This window comes from Giraffa tippelskirchi, chromosome 2 (genome assembly GCF_054371585.1).
Source record: "Giraffa tippelskirchi isolate mGirTip1 chromosome 2, T2T-mGirTip1v1.2.pri, whole genome shotgun sequence".
In the NCBI taxonomy this organism is placed as follows: domain Eukaryota; kingdom Metazoa; phylum Chordata; class Mammalia; order Artiodactyla; family Giraffidae; genus Giraffa; species Giraffa tippelskirchi.
The window spans coordinates 67,036,497-67,051,086 of record NC_137276.1 but is presented as its reverse complement, the minus strand read 5'-3'; the positions used below and the strand labels follow the sequence as shown (position 1 = coordinate 67,051,086).

The 14,590-nt window shown below is 42.8% G+C and overlaps 2 protein-coding genes and 1 long non-coding RNA gene across 31 annotated transcripts in view; 2 read left to right on the top strand and 1 right to left on the bottom strand.

Moving 5' to 3' along the window:
- The window catches only part of LOC145537485 (hexokinase HKDC1), a 54,127-nt gene extending 48,548 nt beyond the window's left edge, over positions 1-5,579 (top strand). For 5 of the 7 annotated variants that reach the window (XM_081568166.1, XM_081568178.1, XM_081568170.1 and 2 more), the window contains 3 exons: positions 550-705; positions 1,351-1,584; positions 5,202-5,579. In XM_081568166.1, coding sequence (XP_081424292.1) covers positions 550-705; positions 1,351-1,584; positions 5,202-5,349 — 538 coding nt within the window. In that variant the 3' untranslated portion in view covers positions 5,350-5,579. The remainder of the gene's footprint in view (positions 1-549; positions 706-1,350; positions 1,585-5,201) is intronic. The other 2 variants (XM_081568196.1, XM_081568205.1) reach the window with 2 other exon arrangements.
- A 540-nt stretch (positions 5,580-6,119) lies between these two features.
- LOC145537638 (uncharacterized) overlaps positions 6,120-14,590 on the bottom strand; it is a 28,663-nt gene continuing 20,192 nt past the window's right edge. The window contains exon 6 of the long non-coding RNA XR_014076406.1: positions 6,120-6,189. This is a non-coding gene — a long non-coding RNA (uncharacterized LOC145537638). The remainder of the gene's footprint in view (positions 6,190-14,590) is intronic.
- The window catches only part of HK1 (hexokinase 1), a 121,986-nt gene continuing 114,971 nt past the window's right edge, over positions 7,576-14,590 (top strand). For all 23 annotated transcript variants that reach the window (XR_014076388.1, XR_014076380.1, XR_014076378.1 and 20 more), the window contains exon 1: positions 7,576-7,646. The gene's annotated coding sequence lies outside the window, so the exon portion shown is untranslated. The remainder of the gene's footprint in view (positions 7,647-14,590) is intronic.

The window sequence follows — 14,590 nt, the reverse complement described above, 5'->3', positions numbered from 1 at the left end:
CTTGCACCTTCCATCATGGAGCTCACAGCCTGGTAGGAAGAAGGAAGGGAGCTAGCATTTTGGACCATGCTTGGTGTGTGCATACAGTTCAAGTGTGTTATCTCATGGAGCAAAAGCTCTAGTGGAGAAGATTTCTTCAAATACAAAGCCAAGGTAAACTAGCTTTGGGGCCAGAAAAGGGACTTATTTTAGCTTAGTGTCTACTGTGCACCAGATGCTTGGCTGCCAATAGTCTTGTGGGGTCAGTGCTTTGCTCCCTGTTTCATAGATGATGGCTTGTAGTTCTTACTCAGGTCATGCAGCTAATGTGTGGCAGAGCTGGAACTTGACGTCTGCTCAACATGTCTCCAAAGCCTGGCCTTCCCACATCACACTGTCTCCTGCATGTGCTTCTTTGGGCCTGCTGCCCACTCCACCCCACTGTGACCCAGGCAGCTAGTGGATGCCAGTGGCATGCCTTCCACCCTCTGACATGTGATCCTCTTGGGAACCACTTACCAGCACTGATTTTCCTGCTCTCACCAACCTTGTCTCTCTTTCTCTCAACAGATACGAGAAAATGACCAGTGGAATGTACCTGGGGGAGATCGTGCGGCAGATCCTGATTGACTTGACCAAGCAGGGTCTCCTCTTTCGCGGCCAGATTTCAGAACGTCTCCGGACGAGGGGCATCTTTGAAACCAAGTTCTTGTCTCAGATTGAAAGGTGACTCATGATCAATTTCACCTGCTCGACGTAAAAGGCCCTATATTGGGACATGCTGCTGTCTCACCAGGCTCCAGCAGATTTGAAATTTAAAAATAGAAAGTAAGGGCCTGGCTGGGCAGAGGGTTGCCTCCTGGGGCTGCTCCCTCTCTCCAGCTACATCAGTACCACAGCACCCAGATGAGGAGCCAGAAGCTTGTCTGGGCCCCTAGATTCCTAAATGGTTACCGAAGAGTTAGGTTAGGTTAAAAAATGATCCTCTTCTGGGACTTCCCTGGTGGTCTGGTGGCTAACCTTCTGTGCTCCCAATACAAGGAGCCTGGGTTCCATCCCTGGTCAGGAAAATAGATCCCACATGCTGCAATTAAGACCCGGTGCAGCCAAATAAATAATAAAAAAATAATCCTCTTTTGATTCTGAAAAGATGATGTACTCATACTTTATTCTTTAAAGATGGTAGGACTTCCTGGGGGTGACAGACCTTCTCGAATCTCAGCTTCTAAGGCATCCTGCTCCAACCTTGCCTTTGCTGGGACCATTTCTTCTCCTGCTCAGGCACCTAGGGAATGGGCGACTGTGAGTCCTGCGGAGCAGGTTCCAGGGCCCCAGCAATATGTCTTGACATCCTGCTCTGCTTGCTGGCAGCGACCGGCTGGCCCTCCTCCAGGTCAGGAGGATCCTGCAGCAGCTCGGCCTGGACAGCACATGTGAGGATAGCATCGTGGTGAAGGAGGTGTGCGGTGCTGTGTCCCGGCGGGCGGCCCAGCTTTATGGTGCTGGCCTGGCTGCCATCGTGGAGAAGAGGAGGGAAGACCAGGGACTTGAGCACATGAGGATCACCGTGGGTGTGGACGGCACCCTGTACAAGCTGCACCCACAGTGAGTGCCCCAGAGCCTCAGGGCTGGGGGCTGAGGCTGAATGTGGAGCCCTTTGGGGCTGACAGACAAAGTGGCTCTGCTTCCTAGTGCTGTGATGTGGGAGTATTCACCACCCTCCCTAAACCCCGGGCTCCTCAGCTGTATCAGGCAGGCAGAAATAATCACTACTTCATGGGCCTGCATGAGGATTGGGTGAGTTCATACATGTAAAGTGTTTTACACAGTCCTCGGGTGGCACTAGCAGAACCCACCTGCCAATGCAGGAGACATAAGAGACATGGGTTTGATTTGTGGGTCAGAAAGATCCCTGGAGGAGGGCATGGCAACCCACTCCAGTATTCTTGCCTGGAGAATCCCATGGACGGAGGAGCATGGCGAGCTCCAGTCCATAGGGTCACAAAGAGTCAGACAAGACTGAAGCAACTTAGCATACACGCAGTAAATACAAGTGGTTATCATTAACACAGTCCAACCCGACCTCACAGGGAGCAATGGGAACTGAGTATTTTGCACATCACAGACAGTGTGTCAAGTATGAGCTCAGAATCAGCAGGCAGAAGGATGAAGAGTGAATTTGAATCCTGGCTCTACTGCTTAGAAGCCGGGAGGCCCAAGGCCAGTTTCTTACCTTCTTTGACCCTAGTTCTTTATCTGTAAAAGGATGATAAAAAATCATACCTACCTCATAGGTTGTCAGGAGAATTCAGTTAAATAGTGTCTATAGACTATGTGACATATTACAAAGATGCAATGATGACAGCTTTTATTTTTATTTAACGTTTTACATTTTATCTTGGTAGATGAAAGGTATTAGCCAGCTTGTAAAAATTTCTAATCATGCTGAAATATATAGATAAACATATTATTACTGTAGTCCTTGATGCTTAGCCCTTCCTATGATGCTGACTAATTATCCAGGGTAACTGACTGATATCTTTTCTTGATTCTCCCTTTGAGGTCACATATTTTTGCTGTGATTCCTGCAAGCCTCTTCCTTTGAACCAAGACCTGACCAAAGGACAAAAACCATATGATCATTTCAATAGGTGCAGACAAAACTTTTAATAAAATCTAGCACAACAGACTGGTTCCAAATAGGAAAAGGAGTACATCAAGGCTGTATATTGTCACCCTGCTTATTTAACTTATATGCAGAGTATATCATGCGAAATCCTGGGCTGGATGAAGCACTGGTTGGAATCAAGATTGCTGGGAGAAATATCAATAACCTCAGATATTCAGATGACACCACACTTATGGCAGAAAGCAAAAAAGAACTAAAGAGCCTCTTGATAAAAGTGAAAGAGGAGAGTGAAAAAGTTGGCTTAAAGCTCAACATTCAGAAAACTAAGATCGTGGCATCTGGTCCCATCACTTCATGGCAAATAGATGGGGAAACAGTGGAAACAGTGAGAGACTTTATTTTGGGGGGCTCCAAAATCACTGCAGATGGTGACTGCAGCCATGAAATTAAAAGACACTTACTCCTTGGGAGAAAAGTTATGACCAACCTAGATAGCATATTAAAAAGCAGAGACATTACTTTGCCAACAAAGATCTGTCTAGTCAAGGCTATGGTTTTTCCAGTAGTCATATATGGATGTGAGAGTCAGACTATTAAGAAAGCTGAGCACCAAAGAATTGATGCTTTTGAACTGTGGTGTTGGAGAAGACTCTTGAGAGTCCCTTGGACTGCAAGGAGATCCAACCTGTCCGTCCTAAAGGAGATCAGTCCTGAATATTCATTGGAAGGACTGATGTTGAAGCTGAAACTCCAATACTTTGACCACCTGATGCAAAGAACTGACTCATTTGAAAAGACCCTGATCCTGGGAAAGATTGAAGACAGAAAGAGAAGGGGATGGCAGAGGATGAGATGGTTGGATGGCATCACTGATTCAATGGACATAAATTTGAGTAAACTCTGGGAGTTAGTGATGGACAGGGAGGCCTGGCATGCTGCAGTCCATAGGGTCCCAGAGAGTCGGACACGACCGAGTGACTGAACTGAACTGAACTGAGCACATTTTATGATAAGAGTACTCAACAAACTAAGAATAAAGGAACTCCTTCAACCTGATAAAAGCATCTGTGAAAAACTGATGCCATACATACTGGGGAAGCACTGGATGGATGATTCCACCTTAAAATTAGGAACAAGACAAGGATGTCCACTCTTGCCACTGTTCAACATTGTACTGCTTCTAACACTGCCTACAGATGATTGTGTGGTTTTTGTCTCTCAGTCAAGTCTTTATTTAAGGGAGACGCTTATAGGATCCAGGTCAAAAAATTATGTGACCTCAAAGGGAGAATCAAGTGTAAGTCTAGACAGGCAGTTAGGCAAGAAAAAGAACTAAAAGGCATCCATATTAGAAAAGCAAAACTATAACTATCTTTGTTTGCAGATGACATGATTTTATATATAGAAATCCTAAGAAATCCACAAAAAACTATTGGAACTAAGAAACAAATTCAGTCAAGTTTCAGGATGTAAAATCAGTATACGAAAATCAACTGCATTTCTATGCATTAACAATGAATAATCTGAAAATGAAATTAAGAAAACAATTCCATTTAAATAGCATCAAAAAGAATAAAATAGTTAACAATAAATTAACAAAAGAGGTAAAGACTTGTACACTGAAAACTACAAAACATTGTTGAAATTAAGAAAGACCTAAATAAATGGAAAGATATCCTATGCTAGTGGATTGAAAGGCTTAATGTTGTTAAGGGAACAACTTACCATCTTTTTTTCTAACTGAAGTATAGTTGACATGCAATATGATATTAGTTTTAGGTATACAACATAGTTATTTGATATTTATATACATTGCAAATTGATCACCACCGTAAGTCTAGTAACCATTTGTCACTGTATAAAGTTATTGAAATATTATTGACTATATTTTCTATGCTGTACATTATATCCCCCTGACTTACTTATTTTATAACTGAAAGTTTGTACCTCTTAATACCCTTTACCTGTTTTGCCTGATCCTCTAGTCCCCTGCCTTCTGAAGACCCCACCAGGAGTTTGTTCTCTGTATCTGTAACTCTGTTTCTGTTGTTTTGTTTTTGGTTTCACATATAAGTGAAATCATGCTGTATGTCTTTCTTTGTTTGACTTACTTCACTTAGCATAATTCCCTCTAGATCCGTTCATCTTCTTTCAAATGGCAAGATTTCATCTTTTTTATGACTAATATACCATTGTGTGTATATGTGTGTGTGTGTATCATATCACATTTCTTTATCCATTCATCTATTGATCGGCACTTGGCTTGCTTCCGTATTTTAGCTATTGTAAATAATGCTGCAATGACCGTAGGAATACATGTATCTTTTCTATTTAGTGTTTTGTTTTCTTTGGATGAATATCCAGAGGTGGAATTAGTGGATGATGTGCTGGTTCTACTTTTAAATTTTTGAAGACCCTCCATACTGTTTTCTATAATGGCTATGCAAGGTTACATTCTCACCATCAACTGATGAATGGATAAACAAAATGTGGTCCATCTATACAATGGAACATTACTCATAAAAAGGCATGAACTACTGACACATGCTACAACTAAGTGCCAATGATGTTTTCCCTTTCTCTTTTTCTATAGCTTTTCTCGGATACTGTGGGAAACTGTGAAAGAACTAGCTCCTCAATGTGATGTGATGTTCATGCTGTCAGAAGACGGGAGCGGAAAGGGAGCAGCTCTGATCACTGCTGTGGCCAAGAGGTTACAGCAGGCACAAAGGGAGCATTAGGAACCCCCTGGGGTTGGGCCTGGTGTTCTTTGGCTACTGACCAGCTTTTCCTCTGGCAGACAAGTTAATCAGAGACCAACACGCAAGCTTCTGGCTGGCTTCACCTTCTGGATGGCCAAAAGAGAACCCCAGGTTCTTGGGTACTCTTAGAATTTTGTTACTGGCTTTCAACAGCATTAAATGACTCTCTATTTGCCGTCTTTGTACCAAAGATGGGCCAACTTGTAAAACCAAAGCATTGGTCCCGAGAGATTCCATTTCAGCAAATTTCTCAATTGAGACCTGAGCTGTTAATTTTCTGTGGCTTAGGGTCCTGTGGCTGCTGTACTTGGAAGCAAATACACAATCTGCCCAGGTGGCCTGGCTGGCTGAATTCCTTATGGGGAGGCTTCAGTCATGGCTTGTAGCAGATTGGGCCATCTACTAGGAAGGCACATTTCAGAGGGATAGGGGCTCACATAATCACCTGGAGATCTAATCTAACTTGTCATGTTGACTTCAAGCATGATGTGAGAACAAAAACTTTGGAGTATTCAGCCCGAGGATGAATAAACGTTGATTGCCAGGGATCTCCATAAGAAACTCTTCATGCCTAAAGTGAGTTATATCAGCGCCCTGGAGGATTTGTTTCTCAATACATTTGAGTGACAGGGAGGGTGCTGTTCGGGGCATCATTTTACAGGTGGTTTGTGTCACTGCTGATGATAGCTTTTTAAAGTACTATCAGGTATATGAAATGCAGAAAATAAAAAAAATATTTGATTTCCCAAGAATCTTTGAATGAAGTTTTAATATTTCATCTGGGAATGAAATGATTCCATCACTTGGGAACTCCATGCTCTGTTGGTGGAAGAAGAGACACCTAGAGTCCGAAGTTGTAGTTTAACTCTCTAGTTTAAACTTCTTACCAACAAGGAGGAAATACATGGACTATTTTCTATAACATCTTTAACAAATTATCTGAATTTGATTTGAATGAATACTTCCTGTGACCAGGGCATTTACCACGTGATCCTACAGCTCTTGCTTTTGAACAGCAGGAGTTGACCAGAGGAACTTTCACCTTCCAAACTGACCCCTACCTCTCTGGAACTTGGCCCCTCCTACATGCTCCATCTATCTCTATTCTACCCTCCAGAACTAAGAGGAATTGGTCTGTCCTTGACCTTTTTCCCACTGGATGTCCTCTCTCTTTCTCTTTCTATTCATTTAATTCCCTGCTCCCATTCTCTAAACCACCTGTAACCTTCTACCTTGTCACAGAGTTATCTGTACACATTTCTTATCAGGCCTAGTAGACTGTAAGCACTTTGTTAAATACATTTTTGTTCTGGCCCAGTGAACCCAGCACTGTGCCATTCCTAGTAAATATTTCCTAGATAGAGGCATGATTGAAATAAAGTCTTCCAAGAAATTTTTCTTAGCAAAAATGTAGGCCATTATCATGGGTAACAAACTGAATAGAATGATATTTGATATTCCAGATCATCCAGGTTGATTTTTTTCATGTACTTAATGGTGCTAATTGTCTCCATTTGCTAAAGCAGGACATTCAAACAAATGGAACAGAGGAGGCTGGAGGGAGGGTAAGAAAAGAGTCCAGTTGATGCTGGGGATGGATGAGGGAGTTCCCTAGGAAATATTTTTTCACACATTTATGAAATAGGTATGGAGATACTGTTGTGGACAGGTTCTAGATTCACGAAAATGAACTTTTTTTTTTGCATTGGCATTATACCTCTCCTCAAGGATGTTGTGTGGGCTTGTTAAAATTATCTTTTCGTATTTTAAGGTTATGCCTCCTTGGGGAAATGTTTCACCTGAACAGATTTTGCTTAGTTAGCCCCAGACCTTGTTGTCCTTATTATCCTTTCCCCAGTTCTACTATTCCTAAGATACTCCCAGCTCCAAGTCCCTTTCTCTCCTGATTATGCTGAGGTCTCTGCCTTTGCCATCCTGCCTGGATGGATGACCTGGCCCAGCGATTCAGGGATTTGTACCACCACATTCTCCCACCACCTGGTCTTTCAGCACACGTTTGGCAGGTTCGAAGTCACCTGGCCTACTTGTCTCTCAGGTTGGTTTCTTGCAAGAAGGAGAAGCCCCAAGGTATCTAGGCAACCTTGCACATTCTGACTAACTGATAGCATCATAGAATCCTTGAACTAAAACGGAACTGCAGAGAGGGTAGATAGCTTATTTGCTGTCTTCAGACAGGCCAGCCCCAGAAACACCTGGGGCACTGAAGGGCTAACTTCTCACAGTTTACTAGGCAGGACCGGCAACCATACAACAAGGTAAACTGTCCTCACGCACATCCCACAGGCTTGTCCTCTTAGGAAAAGCATCATTGTCTACATTTCCTACCTCTGTGGTGACTCTCCCAGTAACCTTTTGTCCAGAAATAGCTGATGAATTAAGTGTAAGAACTAGAGTTTCCCCATGACTATGACCCCAGAACAAATGGGATCATTCACACTTTTCTCTCTTCAGAAATCTTGTTTTCTCTCCTTTCCATAAGATGGAATGGGCACTCCATGAGAATAAGGAGTTGGGTTTCATTTTTCCTGTTGTCCCCAGAGCCTACCACAGTGGCTGGCATTGAGTACCACTGGACATTTCTCTAAACGAACAAATGAGTGAATGCTCAAACAAGCATGTGAATGAATTTTTGCTCTCCTTTGAATCACTCTATTCTTCTACCCCACCCAATGGGACTTGAGCCTTGCACAAAATAGATATTCTATAAATGATAGCTCGACAAATGCTGAGCCCTGTTCTAGGCACTCAGGAGCCAACGAAATATAAGGTACCATTCCTGTTTCGTGAGGACTCACAGGCTACCAGGGAAGGCAAGGTATATAAATATATATGACACAATATGGTAAACAGGAACAAGGTGAACAGGCAATTCATGACCATGTGCTGCATCCTTTAGATCAGGAACTCAGTCTCTGTGTGTGCTCATGCATGTGTGTGAATGTGACCATAAACCCCTCTGGCAATCATGAGAAATCTATGGATCCTTTCTCAGAATGTTTTTAAATGCATTAAATACCTAGGATTACAAAGGAAGTCAGTGGTAGTGAATTACAGTTATTAAAATATTACAGTGGCAGTGTATTAATAGACGTGCTTATTGTTAATGCATTCTATGACAAACCTAATAACAATCATAGTCTTCCTGATGAGTGTAAACAGTATTTTGAGACATTTGCAACAATAGCTCATATACGAAAATTTCCATGGTTTTCACTGGAGAGAAAGTTACAGGTGCAGCTGTTGCTCATATTCGTAATGGAAGGAAAGGCTAGATTTTAATTAGAAATTATTAAAATAAAGTTGAAACCCTTTCCCAAAGAAGTTTATGAACTCCTTGCTTTGAGAGTCATCGCAGCCTCCACCCCCCATCCCTCACCAAGGGGTCCAGGTTAATAATCTCTGATCAAAATAGAACTGGTGCTTACTTAGAGATAGCATATTAGATGGCAAAGAGGCAGTATGGTTTGGATTCAGAAGAACTAGGCATGCTATTTAAACTTCCTGAGCTTCAACTTCCTCATGTGAGAAAGGAGAATAATATAACAGCCTAATACAGTTGTGTGAGCAACACGAGCTGAACATGTGGACTTGTGGATAAGCTATAAGCCATTGGTACGCATGTGAGGTGGTTGTGTTATGGTCGTTATGGTTGTTACAGGCATCTTATCGGGGGTGTGATCAACTCAGATGTCAGCATTAAGGTCCTTCCAAGCCCATTGTCTGGACATATAAATGGCTAATGACTGGCAATTGAAGCAAATGCATTTCTCACAACCCCTTCCTTCCATCTCTACTGTCTTGTTATTCCCTCTCTTGCCATTTCACAGTTGAAATTCCTAGTTAACTGTATTTTATTAGAGAAAGCAGGGGATTTGGGAGAAGCTGGAAAATAAATAATAGAGGAATCTGGTAGCTCATATTTAGGGTGAAATAAGAGGTGATTAGAGTAAAAGAGTTGGGTTATTTTCTGCTCCAGTCAGGGAAGGAATGAAGCTGGGGAGAAAGTGAAAATACAAAAATTCTTCCAGTTTTTTTTTTTTCTTTCATTTTTTGTTTTTCTAATGAGAAGGGGAGAGAGAGAGGAAGAAAGGTAGGTTATTGACAACCTCGGGAATCAGAATGGCTTGAGGGATTGACCTCAAGAGCAGGGATGGATTAACAGCACAAGGGACAACTGCAAGGTCTGCAGTTCACGTCATGATCTGTATGTGACCCAGTTCCTATCGAGTCACCTGTGTGGTGGCTCACATGGTCTCAAGTGGCCTTTCACAGGTTATGTTCTAAGTTTAACTGGATATTCCCAAGTTCACTAGTCCCTGGAGTCAGTCACTGTTTCCTTTAACACTTGAATGAAATGGCTTATTTCTCCATACTTATTGCCACATACTGCAGAAAGCTCTGTCCCCCAGCCCTAGTATTTCAGCAGTTCCTAAAGGGAATGATTATATCTTCCCATTACTTCTCTAATTCCTGCCTCCAGTTTGCTTCCCACTCGTCTCAGCTGATCTCACAATTCCTGCAGCTGCTGCCTTTCTCTGTGTTTTGCCTGCTCTGTGGGACTGTCCCTTTTTGATTCCCCAAAACACCATTAACTCAAGGCCAGTGACTGGAACACACTTAGCTAAATATTTGGAGACTGTGGAGGGAGACGGAAACAATTAATTAATTAACTGATGGCATAAGATGGCAGAATAGAAGGACTCATTTTCTCCTGCGAGAACTCCAAAACTACAACTTGTTGCTGAACAACCATCGACCGGAGAATGTTGGGTCCCGCCAAAAAAGGATACCCCATGTCCAAGGGCAAAGGAGAAGCCCCAGCAAGAAAGGAGGGGCGAAATACCATTTAGAATCAAACCCCTTACCCATCAGAGACGCTAGGAGGGCTCAAACAAACCTGGTGCCCAACAGGACCCAGAGATCCCACAGAGACTGAGCCAGAACTGTGTTTGAGTGTCTTCTGCAAAGGTACGGGTCAGCAGTGGCCTACCGCAGGGGCAGGGACTCTGGGTGCAGCAGACCTGGGTATGGCATAAGCCCTCTTGGAGGAGGTCGCCATTAACCCCACCAGAACTTACACAGGACTGGGGAAACAGACTCTTGGCACAAACAGAACCTTGTGCGCACTAGGACCCAGGAGAAAGGAGCAGTGACCCCACAAGAGACTGACCCAGACTTGCCCGTGAGTGTCCAGGAGTCTCCGGCGGAGGCATGGGTCACTGTTGGCCTGCAGCAGTGCCAGGGGCACTGAGTGCAGCAGTGCATGCATGGGACCTTTTGAAAGAAGTTGCCGTTATCTTCATTACCTTCATCATAGTTTGGCCTTGGGTCAAACAACAGGGAGGGGACACAGCCTCACTCATAAAAAGAAAATTGGATTAAAGATTTACTGAGCATGGCCCCGCCCATCAGAACAAGACCCAGTTTCCCCCTCAGTCAGTCTCTCCCATCAGGAAGCTGCCATGAGCCTCATATCCTATCCATCAGAGGGAAGACAGAATGAAAACCACAATCACAGAAAATTAACCAAACTGATCACATGGACCATAGACTTGTCTAACTCAATGAAACTATGAGCCATGCCATGTAGGGCCACCCAAGATGGACAGGTCATGGTGGAGAGTTCTGACAAAACATGCTCCACTGGAGAAGGGAATGGCAAACCACTTCAATATTCTTGCTTGAGAACCCTGTGAACAGCATGAAAAGGCAAAAAATATAGGACTCTGAAAGATTACCTCCCCAGGTCAGTAGTTCCCAAATATGCTATGGGAGAACAGTGGAGAAGTAACCCCAGAAAGAATGAAGAGATGGAGCCAAGCAAAAACAACACCCAGTTGTGGATGTGACTGGGGATGGAAGTAAAGTCCGATGCTGTAAAAAACAATATTGCATAGGAACCTGCAATGTTAAGTCCATGAATCAACGCAAATTGAAAGTGGTCAGACAGGAGATGGCAAGAGTGAACATCGACATTTTAGGACTCAGTGAACTAAAATGGACTGGAATAGGTGAATTTAACTCAGATGATCATTAAGATCATGGCATCTGGTCCCGTCACTTCATGGCAAATAATGGGGAAACAGTGGAAACAGTGGCTGACTTTATTTTTTTGGCTCCAAAATCACTGCAGGTGGTGACTGCAGCCATGAAATTAAAAGATGCTTGCTCCTTGGAAGGAAAGTTATGACCAACCTAGACAGCATACTAAAAAGCAGAGACTTTGCCAACAAAGGTTGGTCTAGTCAAGGCTATTGTTCTTCCATTAGTCATGTATGGATGTGAGAGTTGTACTGTAAAGAAAGCTGAATGACGAAGAATTGATGCTTTTGAACTGTGGTGTTGGAGAAGACTCTTGAGAGTCCCTTGGACTGCAAAGAGATCCAACCAGTTCATTCTAAAGGAGATCAGTGCTGGGTGTTCATTGGAGGGACTGATGTTGAAGCTGACTCCAATACTTTGGCCACCTGATGTGAAGAGCTGACTCATTTGAAAAGACCCTGATGCTGGGAAAGATTGAGGGCAGGAGGAGAAGGGGACAACAGAGGATGAGATGGTTGGATGGCATCACCGACTCAATGGACATGGGTTTGGGTAGACTCTGGGAGTTGATGATGGACAGGGAGGCCTGGCATGCTGCAGTCCATGGGTTCTCAAAGAGTTGAACACGACTGAGTGACTGAACTGAAATGAACAGAACTGTGGGCAAGAATCCCTTAGATGAAATGGAATAGGCATCATAGTCAACAAGAGTCCAAAATGCAGTCAGTTCAGTTGCTCAGTTGTGTCCGACTCTGCAGTACTTGGATGCAATCTCAGAAACAACAGAATGATCTCTGTTCATTTCCAAGGCAAACCATTCAATATCACAGTAATCCAAGTCTATGCCCTGACCAGTTATGCCCAAGAAGCTCAAGCTGAATGGTTTTATGAAGACCTACAAGACCTTTTAGAACTAATACCCAAAAAAGATGTCCTTTTCATTATAGGGGACTGGAATGCAAAAGTAGGAAGTAAAAAGCTACCTAGAGTAACAGGCAAATTTGGCCTTGGAGTACAAAACAAAGCAGGTCAAAGGCTAACAGAGTTTTGCCAAGAGAACGCACTGGTCATAGCAAACACCATCCTCCAACAACACAAGAGAAAACTACACATGGACATCACCAGATGGTCAATACCAAAATCAGATTGATTATATTCTTTGCAGCCAAAGATGGAGAAGCTTTATACAGCCAGCAAAAACAAGACTGGGAGCCGACTGTGGCTCAGAACATGAACTCCTTATTGCCACATTCAGACTGAAATTGAAGAAAACCACTAGACCATTCAGGTGTGATCTAAATCAAATCCCTTACGATTATACAGTGGAAGTGACAAATAGATTCAAGGGATTAGATCTGATAGAGAGAGTGCCTGAAGAACTATGGACGGAGGATCGTGACATTGTACAGGAGACAGTGATCAAGACGATCCCCAAGAAAAAGAAATGCAAAAAGGCAAAATGGCTGTCTGAAGAGGTCTTACAAATAGCTGAGAAAAGAAGAGAAGCTAAAGGCAAAGCAGAATGCAGAGTTTGAATGCATTTGAAGGCAGAGTTCCAAATAATAGCAAGGAGAGATAAGAAGGGGAGGGAGGTGGGAGGGGGGTTCAGGATGGGGAACACATGTAAACCCATGACTGATTCATGTCAATGTATGGCAAAAAATACTACAACATTGTGAAGTAATTAGCCCCCAACTAAAATAAATAAATTTATTTAAAAAAAAAAGAGAGAACTGAAGAAAAAAAAAAAGAAAGCCTTCCTCAGTGATCAGTGCAAAGAAAGAGAAGAAAATAATAGAATTGGAAAGACTAGAGAGCTCTTCAAGAAAATTAGAGATACCAAGAGAACAGCTCATGCAAAGATGGGCACAATAAAGGACAGAAATGGTATGGACCTAAAAGAAACAGAAGATATTAAGAAGAGGTGGCAAGAATACACAGAAGAACTATACAAAAAAGATCTTCATGACCCAAAAAACCATGATGGTGTGATCACTCACCTAGAGCTAGACATCCTGGAATGTGAAGTCAAGTGGGCCTTAGAAAGCATCACTATGAACAAAGCTAGTGGAGGTGATGGAATTCCAGTTGAGCTATTTCAAATCCTGACAGATGATGCTGTGAAAGTGTTGCACTCAATATGCCAGCAAATCTGGAAAACTCAGCAGTGGCCACGGGACTGGAAAAGGTCAGTTTTCATTCCAATCCCAAAGAAAGGCAATGCTAAAGAATGTTCAAACTACCATACAATTGCACTCATCTCACATGTTAGCAAAGTGACGCTCAAAATTCTCCAAGCCAGGCTTCAGTAGTACGTGAACCATGAACTTCCAGTTGTTCAGACTGGATTTAGAAAAGGCAGAGGAACCAGAAATCAAGTTGTCAACATCTGTTGGATCATCGAAAAAGCAAGAGAGTTCCAGAAAAACATCGACTTCTGCCGTATTGACTACACCAAAGCCTTTGACTGTGTGGATCACAACAAACTGTGGAAAATTTTTAAAGAGATGGGAATACCAGACCACCTGACATGCCTCCTGAGAAATCTGTATGCATGTCAAGAAGCAACAGTTAGAACTGGACATGGAACAACAGACTGGTTCCAAATCGGGAAAGGAGTACATCAAGGCTTTATATTGTCACCCTGCTTGTTTAACTTATATGCAGAGTACATCATGCAAAATGCCAGACTGGATGAAGCACAAGATGGAATCAAGATCACTGGGAGAAATATCAATAACCTCAGATATGCAGATGACACCACACTTATGGCAGAAAGTGAAGAACTAAAGAGGTTCTTGAAGAAAGTGAAAGAGGAGAGTGAAAAAGTTGGCTTAAAGCTCAACATTCAGAAAACTAAGATCATGGCATCTGGTCCCATCACTTCATGGCAAATAGAAGGGGAAACAGTGGAAACAGTGGGAGACTTTATTTTAGGGAGCTCCAAAATCACTGAAGATGGTGACTGCAGCCATGACGTTAAAAGACGCTTACTCCTTGGAAGAAAAGTTATGACCAACCTAGATAGCATATTAAAAAGCAGAGACACTACTTTGCCACCAAAGGTCTGTCTAGTCAAAGCTATGGTTTTTCCAGTAGTCAAGTATGGATGTGAGAGTCAGACTATTAAGAAAGCTGAGCACTGAAAAATTGGTGC